At 44.5% G+C, this 10855-nt stretch overlaps 1 protein-coding gene across 1 annotated transcript in view; it reads left to right on the top strand.

Annotated features, from left to right (window-relative positions):
* Positions 1-10855, top strand: part of FAT3 (FAT atypical cadherin 3) — a 656439-nt gene that overhangs the window by 586343 nt on the left and 59241 nt on the right. The window contains exons 15-17 of the mRNA XM_018043498.1: positions 20-157; positions 1390-1533; positions 7317-7514. Of these exons, the coding sequence (XP_017898987.1) occupies positions 20-157; positions 1390-1533; positions 7317-7514 (480 nt within the window). The remainder of the gene's footprint in view (positions 1-19; positions 158-1389; positions 1534-7316; positions 7515-10855) is intronic.

The following is a 10855-nucleotide window of genomic DNA, read 5'->3' as shown; positions in this document are numbered from 1 at the left end:
TTGTTTGTGTCCTGTGAAGCTAATAGCAGAAGATGCAGACAGCCAGCCCAATGGACAGATTCGTTTTTCCATTGTGAATGGAGATCGGGATAATGAATTTGCTGTGGATCCTGTCCTGGGACTTGTGAAGGTTAAGAAGAAATTGGACCGGGAACGGGTAAGCTAGTTCAGGCCTGCTCCCTTCACATCCACAACCCCCACCCCCTTCGCTGAAATCACGCATGGATTCTGTGAGTATCAGTAGGGAGGTTCTCCATTCTAAATGGGCTTCCCAGGTGGCTCAGTGGTAAAGAATCTACCTGTCAATGGAGGAGCTGCAGAGACAAGATTTTGATACCTGGGTTGGGACAATCCCCTGGAGAAGGAAACGGCAGCCCACTCCAGTATTCTTGCCTGGGAAATCCCATGGACAGAGGAGCCTGGCAGGCTACACAGGACACGGGACTGCTACAGTCCATGGGGTGGCAAAAAGTTGGACAAAGCTGAGCAACTGAGCATGTGAGCATTCTCCATTCTAAATAATGGGAGTAAATAGAAATGGGCTGAAATGCAGCAGGGAATATTTGCATTAAAACCTTTGAAAGAACTTGCTGCCAGTAGACACTGATGGTTTCTTATTTAGGGAGGTTTTAAAGAAAAAGCAAAAGTGTTTATTTCTGAATGGTTTGAATTTCTGTCCTTCCAAAGCAAGAAGGCAGAAAAGTACATTCAGCATTGGGATCCTGTGGTCCTGATTTCATGAGCAGCGTTGGCCCTAAGTGAAAAGACACAAAAGGACTACCTGAAGGTATCTAGGTCAGAAAGAATGATCCAGATTCCTCTGTCAAGGTGAAACCAAGTTTCTAAATGTTGGTGTTTTTTTTTTTTTGACCAAAAATGTGTCTTCAAAGTGAAGTTAAAATAAGGAAAAAGATGCCATAGACATGATGCTTATAAATAGAAAGATCTCACTGTGTGATAGATCCCCATAAGGTACTCCCAAAGTATCAAAACTGATACATGAAACAGATCAGTGTTGACAACCGTTGTGATTTAAACAAAGGCCAAGAGCCATGCTTCTAAACAGGGGCGATGTACCTCCAGGGGACATCTGGCAATATTTGGAGACATTTTTGTTTCTGACAAATGGTCAGAGGCAATATTGACTTCTAGTGGGTAGACAGCAGGGGTTCTGCTAAACATTCTACAATGCACAGATCATCCCCTGGTAACAAAGAATGATCTGGCTCCAAACGCCGGCTGGTGCCCAGGTTGAAAAACCTGGTCCAAAGACTCAAAGCGAAGACAGCTCATCTTTAGCAGAGCAGAGCAAGCCCACAGCACCTCTGTGTGGGCCGAGAAGGAAGCAGGCACCGTGGTCTTTACTGTGGACCCTCTGTGCTTTGGTAGGTGTCTGGATACTCCCTGCTCATCCAGGCAGTAGACAGCGGCATGCCTCCGATGTCCTCAACTGCCACTGTCAACATCGATATTTCCGATGTGAATGACAACAGCCCAGTCTTTACACCTGCTAATGCTACTGCTGTGATTCAGGTAAGCAAATCTGGCCTGCCAGGCACCTGTGCTGTTGCACTCAGCCTCCATCCTCTGCTGTGGTTTCTTTGTCATGGCTTACTCTTATTTCTCCCTAATATCAACTCATCGCATCGTTTGTTCTTGTTTGGTCCCTAAGTTGTGTCTGACTCTTTGTGACCCCATGCAGTGCAGTGTGCCAGGCTTTCCTGTCCTTCACCATCTCCCAGAGTTTGCTCAAGCTCATATCCATTGAGTCGGTGATGCAATCCAACCATCTCATGCTCTGTTGTCCTGTTCTCCCCCTGCCTTCAATCTTTCCCAGCATCAGAGTCTTTCCCAGAGTCGACTCTTCACACCTGGTGGCCAAAGTATTGGAGTTTCAGCTTCAGCACCAGTCCTTCCAATGAATATGCAGGGTTGATATCCTTTAGTATTGACTGGTTTGACCTCCTTTCTGTCCAAGGAACTCTCAAGAGTTTCTTCAGAGCCACAGTTTGAAAGCATCAGTTCTCCAGCACTCAACCTTCTTTATAGCCCAACTCTCAGATCCACACATGACTACTGGAAAAACCATAGCTTTATGCAAACCTTTATCAGCAGAGTGATTTTAGAGCCCAAGAAAATCAAGTCTCTCACTGTTTCAATTATTTACCCATCTATTTGCAATGAAGTGATAGGACCAGATGCCATGATCTTAGGTTTCTTAATGTTGAGGGTTTTTTTTTAATTTATTTATTTTAATTGCAGGCTAATTACTTTATAATATTGTGGTGGTTTTTGCCATACATTGACATGAATCAGCCATGGGTGTACATATGCCCCTATCCTGAACCCCTCCTCCCACCTCCCTCCCCATCCCATCCCTCAGGGTCATCCCAGTGCACCAGCCCTGAGCCCCCTGTCTCATGCATAGAGCCTGGACTGGCGATCTGTTTCACATTTGATATTATACATGTTTCAATGCTACTCTCTCAAAGAATCCCACCCTCGCCCTCTCCCACAGAGTCCAAAAGTCTGTCCTTTACATCTGTGTCTCTTTTGCTGTCTCGCATACAGGGTCATTGTTACCATCTTTCTAAATTCCATATATATGCGTTAATAGACTGTATTGGTAGTTTTCTTTCTGATTGACTTCGCTCTGTATACTAGGCTCCAGTTTCTTCCACCTCATTAGAACTGATTCAAATGCATTCTTTTTAATAGCTGAGTAATATTCCATTGTGTACATGTACCACAGCTTTCTTATCCATTCATCTGCCAATGGATATCTAGGTTGCTTCCATGCCCTAGCTATTGTAAACAGTGCTGCGATGAACATTGGCATCCACATGTCTCTTTCAATTCTGGTTTCTTCAGTGTGTATGCCCAGAAGTGGGATTGCTGGGTTGTATGGGAGGTCTGTGTCCAGTTTTTTATGAAATCTCCACACTGTTCTCCATAGTGGCTGTACTAGTTTGCATTCCCACCAATAGTGTAAGAGGGTTCTCTTTTCTCCACACCCTCTCCAGTATTTATTGTTTGTAGACTTTTTGATAGCAGCCATTCTGACCATTGTGAGATGGTACCTCATTGTGGTTTTGACTTGCATTTCTCTGATAATGAGTGCTGTTGAGCATCTTTTCATGTGTTTGTTAGCCATCTGTATGTTTTCTTTGGAGAAATGTCTGTTTAGTTCTTTGGCCCATCTTTTGATTGAGTCATTTATTTTTCTGGAATTGAGCTGCAGGAGCTGCTATTATTTTCTCCCATTATGAAGGTTGTCTTTTCACCTTGCTTATAGTTCCCTTCATTGTGCAAAAGCTTTTAAGTTTAATTAGGTCGCATTTGTTTATTTTTGCTTTTATTTCCATTACTCTGGGAGGTGGGGCATAGAGGATCTTTCTGTGATTTATGTCAGAGAGTGTTTTGCCTATGTTTTCCTCTAGGAGTTTTATAGTTTCTGGACTTATATTTAGGTCTTTAAACCATTTTGAGTTTATCTTTCTGTATGGTGTTAGAAAGTGTTCTAGTTTCATTCTTTTACATGCAGCTGTCCAGTTTTCCCAGCACCATTTATTGAATAGGCTGTCTTTGCCCCATTGTATATTCTTGCCTCCTTTATCAAAAATAAGGTACCTGTAGGTGCATGGTTTTATTTCTAGGCTTTCTATTTTGTTCCATTGGTCGATGATTCTGTCTTTGTGCCAGTACCATACTGTCTTAATGATTGTAGCTCTGTAGTATAGTCTGAAGTCAGGTAGGTTGATTCCTCCAGTTCCATTCTTCTCAAGATTGCTTTGGCTATTCAATGTTTTTTTTGTATTTCCATACAAATTGTGGAATTATTTGTTCTAGTTCTATGAAAAATACCGTTGGTAGCTTGATAGGGATTGTGTTGAATCTATAGATTGCTTTGGGTAGTATACTCATTTTTACTATATTGATTTTTCCAATCCATGAACATGGTATATTTCTCTATCTATTTGTGTCATCTTTGATTTCTTTCATCAGTGTTTTATAGTTCTCTATGTATAGGTCTTTTGTTTCTTTAGGTAGATTTATTCCTAAGTATTTTATTCTTTTCACTGCAATGGTGAATGGAATTGTTTCCTTAATTTCTCTGTTTTCTCATTGTTACTTTATAGGAATGCAAGAGATTTCTGTGTGTTAATTTTATATCCTGCAACTTTACTATATTCATTGATTAGCTCAATGAATTTTCTGGCAGTGTCTTTAGGGTTTTCTATGTAAAGGATCATGTCATCTGCAAACAGTGAGAGTTTTATTTCTTCTTTTCCAATCTGGATTCCTTTGATTTCTTCTCTCATTGCTGTGGCTAAAACTTCCAAAACTATGTTGAATAGTAGTGTTGAGAGTGGGCACCCTTGTCTTGTTCCTGACTTTAGGGGAAATGCTTTCAATTTTTCCCCATTGAGGATAATGTTTGCTGTGGGTTTATCATATATGGCTTTTATTATGTTGAAGTATGTTCCTTCTATGGCTGGAATGTTGAGTTTTAAGCCAGCTTTTTCACTGTCCTCTTTCACCTTCATTAAAAGGCTCTTTAGTTCCTCTTCAATTTCTGCCATTAGGGTAGTGTCATCTGCATATCTGAGGTTGTTGGTATTTCTCCCAGCTGGAATGAAAAAAACCTGATTCTTTCACTGCAACTAATTAATAAACATGGATAAGAAAAATTTCACCAGTGAGATTCTCTCAAGTGTCAAGTGCTTTCTGTTCATCTGTCCCCATTGGGGCCCAGTCCCTGGTTTAGAGTGAAGGAGGTTAGGATCTGGGAGGTTCAGTAGCTCACCCAAGGTCAGGCAGCTGTAAAGTGCTGGAGTCAGCATTTGAATTCAGTTCTGTCTTCAGAAGAGAGTATTCTCTGCCCACAATGATGGGCTGCCTTTAAGCACTTTGTGCTGTTCTAGCAGGGAAGGGCGATTGATAGGAGCCTTCTCGTTTGTCAAAGAGGGATTGGCCATCAGGCTAGAACTGCTCCTCATTAAAATCAGTCTTCCATAAGCAGTTTGTTTAGCACTTTAAGCCCACCTGCTCTCTAAAATTAGACTGCAGGAGACAGTGACTTCCTGCTGGTATTCTGCTCTCAGAGAGAACAACTTTTCATCCTACCTTTTTTATTTTTATTCAAAAGATATCTCATGAACACAAGTCCTAAGCACTGAGCTACTTCCATTTCCTAGCATTTCTAGAAGCTGGAAGCCTGACTTCAGGAGGATCAGGAAACCCAGTCCAGGAATACTGTCAGCGTGGAGGATTTATAGGAGACAGGGATAGACAGATGTGTACTGGAATGGCTGCAGATATTCTAGGAAATCAGCCTCAGAATCACCCCCACGGGTTCCCAGGGCTTTGTGGGTAGAAGGGGAGATGAGAGTGAGTCAGGTCTCGAAAGACCCCCTTTGGAGCAACATTCAAGACTTTGAGTCTGGCCATCCATAGCACCCCCCTACCTACTCCCCTGCCTTGCCCCACTGGGCCCCCCAGGATCAGGCTGAGCATCTCTGCTCCCTTGTCAGCGCTTCCTCAGGAGAACCAGACCCCTTCCCTGGGGGGTGTTTGTTTTTCCTCTCCTCTCTGATGCCTTTTCCAGCAGCTGTGCGTGCCTGCCCCTCCGTGACTCTGCAGAGCTCGCCCAGGCTGACGCCCTCCCCTCACCCCAGCACCCTGTCCCCTCGATGGTTTGGCTCCCCCCCCCCCCACCCCTGACCCCTCGGAGTCACTGTCTCCCCCTTTCCCGCTCCACACTAGCCCCACGCAAAATGGGCTCTGCCAGAGCAACCTGTGCTTTTATGACACGATCGATCAGCCTGATGGCCTGTCCTCACCTGTGCTCCAGGAAGTCAGCCAGGGAGGAAGAGAGACTCAGCCCTTGAGCAGTGACCGTGGCTCCTGTCTGCAGCACGGCCCCCTGTGCTGTATTTCACCCTCCTTCCTCACTTGCGACCCCTCGGGCACACATCCTCTCTCCCTCTCTCTTCTGCGGAGGAAATGGCTTTTCGAGAGAGAGCAAACAAATCCATAAATCTGTTTGGTGTGGTGCTGAAACTGCTGTTGGTATGCACCGGTAAATCTGTGCATGGCTGGACGTTTCCACGACTGATCCCAGAGAGAGCTGGTGTCTGGTTCCCAGTGACCCAAAGGCCACTTGAGAGGAGAAGCAAATGAGAGGTCTCTGAGGTTCTCCTCGCCTCATTCTCTTGCAAAAAAAATAATGCCCCTCCCATTGTTCACCCCAGAATAATTTTCTTTTTCCAACACATGGTTCTTATAAGACAAATTCAGCACCTAAAACATGAGTACACCCTCCCTGTGGTGACTCCTATCATGCAGGGTGTCACTGTCTCCATCTCTGTGACCCAGATTCAGTTAATGCGAAGTCAATCTCATCAGAAGGCCTGAACTAATGAAGCTGACTCCAGGCCTGCGCTCTGGTAATGCTGAAGTCCAGACAGGGCGGAGCAAGAAAACTGGTGCCCAAGCCACTGAGGAATTTAATTTCGTGTTTTCAGAGGACAACCTTGGACCCAAGAAGGAGTGACTAAGAGTCTCTGTGTTTCCATCTGAGATAGAAGGCAGAGTTTCTGCAATATAACATTGGCATAAGGACATCTGGGCTTCCTAAACTTCTGATGAAGTTGTAGATGTCTTTTTTCTTCGTTCTCTGATTGAGGAATATCCCATCCCCTTTTTTTTCTCTCGAGAAACAGAGGAACTGTTTTCTGATGGGTGGGATTTAAAGCCCTATCTCCCACCCAACACATGCCTTTGTATTTCTACCAGGAAGTTGCCATTATGTCTCCCTAAAAGTCCAGGATCGTGACTGTGTCACTGTATTGGACCTCAGTGTAATCATGTTGTGACAAGTGTGAGGAAGGATTTTCCATCCCAAGAGGCTGATGTTTTCTTGGCCCCAGAGGATTTCTGATGCCATCCTGAAGGCTGATGAGCACCATGGATTTCCAGAGCCATCTGGATGAACTCAGGGCAATTCCAGCCTTTCAAGGACAGATGGAGCCAGGCAGCATCCTTGGAACCTACAAAGCAGTTCAAGGCCAAGTCCTCGTGTTCTCACCTGCAGCTCATTGTCTCACGGGGCAGTCTGGGGAGGCAGCCAATGATGGGATGATTCTTACAGACACCAGCATTTTTCAGAAGACGAGATAATATCACAGGGAATCCCTTCCATTAAAAGCTCTGTTTTCTAGCCCAGCACCCTCAGCCGGTAATGATGGGGTTTTTTTTTAAATGTGCAAAGAGGTGTAATTTCATCTTCCCTTTTAATATACTCTCTTATGCAGGAAAATAAGCCAGTAGGCACCAGCGTTCTGCAGCTCATGGTGACAGACAAAGACTCCTTTCACAATGGGCCTCCCTTCTCCTTCTCTATTTTGTCGGGAAATGAAGAGGAGGCATTCGTGTTGGACTCAGATGGAATCCTGAGGTCAGCCGTGGTCTTCCAGCACACGGAGTCTCCAGAGTACGTCCTGTGTGTCCAGGTATGGCCTCATCTTCTACCTGTTGCAGGCTAGCTTTCTCTCCTACTACAGGCTCTGCCCCTTGGTTGTTTTTTTTTTTTTTTTCCTGTTGAGCAAGCCAACATAATTCATTACCGTGTAGTAGTGTTCCCCTTTTAATCTCAAATTCAATTTCACACCAATAAAAATGGCCTCTGTGTGTGAAATTGAACAGGAAGGAAAGGAAGCATCATTGTTGAAAAGGGACTTTCCTGTAGGGTGTGCCTGACTGATGGTCTCTGGCTTAAATCTGTATTCTGAACATTCCTGGGGCTCCATATGAGCCCCAAAGACAACTCACTGGTCAAGATTTACTACTTAGGAGTGGTTGTCGTTTAGTTGCTAAGTCATGTCCCACTCATTGCAACCCAATGGACTGTATAGCCTGCCAGGCTCCTCTGTCTATGGGATTTTCCAGGCAAGCATACAGGAGTGGGTTGCCATTTCCTTCTCCATTACTTCTTGGTACTGAGAAGTATTTCCTGGATCATCCCAATTGGGAAATGACCAATCCTTGTCCTGGTGTGATGAAGCTATTAATTTTTCATATTAATATTAATATTTCATGGCCTCTGCTTTTTAAGAGACCTCAGCTTGAGCTTCCCAGATGGCACTAGTGGTAAAGAACCCGCCTGCCAATGCAGGAGACGTAAGAGACATGGGTTGATCCCTGGGTTGGGAAGATCCCCTGGAGGAGGGCATGGCAACCCACTCCAGTGTTCTTGCCTGGAGAATCCCATGGACAGAGGGGCCTGGAGGGCTACAGTCCATAGGATAACAGAGTTGGACACAACTGAAGAGACTTGGCACACCACACTTCTTGGTAAGTTTCCCCAGAGACGGGAAACAGGAACAGGGACTCGGGTGGCAGTGGCCTCCCAACATTTCAGCTTCCTCAAGGTCATGATGTCAAATGAAGGGAGACCAAGAGGCCGAAGTGGCAGTTACGGGAAGGGTGTGAACAGAAGCAGGAAACAAGAGAGCACCAAAAAGCCCCTGGTTGCAAATTTTGCCAGTCCCAAGACATGGGTCCCATCAGTGAGACTGAGTGACTGTTTTTTAAGCACAGTTGGCACAGAGAGCAACCTATTATTAATAGTGGCAATGATGAGAATAGTCTTTATATAGAGTTTAATTGTGTACCTTATCTCTTTGGATAAGTTATGGCTTACCCTACCCCATGAAACCTTTCAAATTAATGACTTTTGGCTCGAAGCACATTGATAAACTCTTCAATTGCCACCCACTCCTCCAACAATATTATGTGAATGACTTTATATCACAGTTAGAGGTCCTCAAGGGCAAGGAGAGAGTTTCAGTACCTTCTCACAGAAGCTGCTGGGGCTTCCCAGCTGGCACTAATGGTAAAGAACCTGCCTGCCAATGCAGGAGATGCAAGAGACTTGTGTTCCATCCCTGAATAGGGAAGATCCCCTGGAGGAGGAAATGACAATCCACTCCAATATTCTTACCTGGAAAATCCCATGGACAGAGGAGCCTAGAGAGCTATAGTCCATGGGGTCATAGAGTTGGACACGACTGAGTGACTTGAGTGCACACAGAAGCCAGTACGGTTCTTTGCCTACCTTCTCTGACTGTTAGAGAGCATATTTCACATCTTAGACTTTGTAAACACCATGGAGAGCTTTCTGCTCCTGGTCCCTTATATTAAACTTACCACCAAGGCCCACGTTCTGTCTCCAAAATGTCTCAGCGTGCATCAGGTATATACCCTTTGCAATCTCCCCCCTTTATTCTAAATTGTCCCATACTGAGACTGTTGCAAAACATCCTGGGTGTTCATCCGGCTTCAGCTTTATTCTTTCTGATCTATCCCTGTACCCTTTCCAGGCTAATTATTCCACTTTGATTATCTCATTCCACTAAACCAGAGGTCAACAGACTATAACCCCTGAACCACATCCTGTCTTCAACCTGTTTTTATAAATAAAGTTTTATGGGAACTCAGCCTCTCCAGTTCATTTACATATGTACTGGGCTCCCTTCCTGCTGGAAGTTGAGTAGTTGATACAGATCATATAACCCCAAAACTTAAAGTATTTCTTGTCTCGCCCTTTACAGAAAATGCATGCTCACCCCTAAACTAAAAACGTCTGAGCTCCCTATTGCCAGAAACCTTGTGAATTCTGGCTGTTCAGATGCTGAATTTTAGGGGTTTTAGGCAGACATGACTGTCTAGTTCTTCTTAGCCCACAGGCCTATGGATCTGTTACCTTACATCCAATGGCTTCTTGCCTTTCTGGCCTCTGATCTTTGAGTGGGCAACCTCTGACCTATGGGGTCGAACTCATCATTGTCCTTCAAGGCTCTACACAGTTTGACTTCAAGTTCAGTCCTATTTGCTAAACTGATCTCCCCCTAAGTGAATTTTCCATTCTAGCATCTCTGGTTCATATAGTCCATTTTAAAAAGCGTGTGGTGATGGAAATAATAAAGATAACAACAATCACATTAACTCTCATGCACCAAGTACTTCTGTGGGTCAGGTCTGTGCTGAGTATGTTGCAATCACATGAGTCGTGATCCTCACGGTATAAGAATCCTGTGAGGTAGATAGGACTATTTCACTCAAATAATATATAAAACTTGAAGCTCGAAGAAGTTAAGTGACTTATTCCAGGCCAGACACATAGTAAGAGGCAGAGCAAAGATTTGAACTTGGGTCCATGTGATGACCAAGCTCCTGCTTTCACGCTGCCTTCCACATACAAGGACATACCTCCTGAGGTATCACCTGGCCCCCCCCATCCTGAGATGCCCACCATGGGGCCCCAGCCACTGAGAATCTGCCCTTCTCAGAAGTCTTCCAGCACTGACCACCTTCACATTGTATGTGACAGGTCCTCAGTTACTTTCTGTCAGGGTGGTGGTTCTGTCAGTCCTTACAGATAGAAGGAAGACAAAATGCCTTTTTTCAGGCTTTTCTCAGTGTACCTCCTTTTATTCTAAGCCTCAATATTGTGTCCTTCTCACTTGAAATAACGTTGTTTCTTAAATGTACAGAAAAGTGCTGTCTGGTCCCATGCAAAGCTAAGAAGCCAAAGACAACCAAGATCTCTCTTCTAAGTGGGAATGCCACTTTACAAGGCTCCCCTGTGGCTTCTGTCCAAAATTAAAACACAGCCAGACTCTTGGGGGCACTATGGATCTCACAGCACCCTGCGTCCTCCATCTCAGTTCACCCCCACTGGCTTTATTATGTTGACACATTTTATTCTCATAACAGAGTGCACATATGGGCAGCAAAAGTGATAAATCACTCCTCTTACTTATATGTACATGCTCCAGTTTTGTAGAATAAT

The sequence above is a fragment of the Capra hircus genome, chromosome 29, assembly GCF_001704415.2.
Source record: "Capra hircus breed San Clemente chromosome 29, ASM170441v1, whole genome shotgun sequence".
Classification (NCBI taxonomy): Eukaryota; Metazoa; Chordata; class Mammalia; order Artiodactyla; family Bovidae; genus Capra; species Capra hircus.
This window is presented reverse-complemented; position numbering and strand designations above follow the sequence as displayed.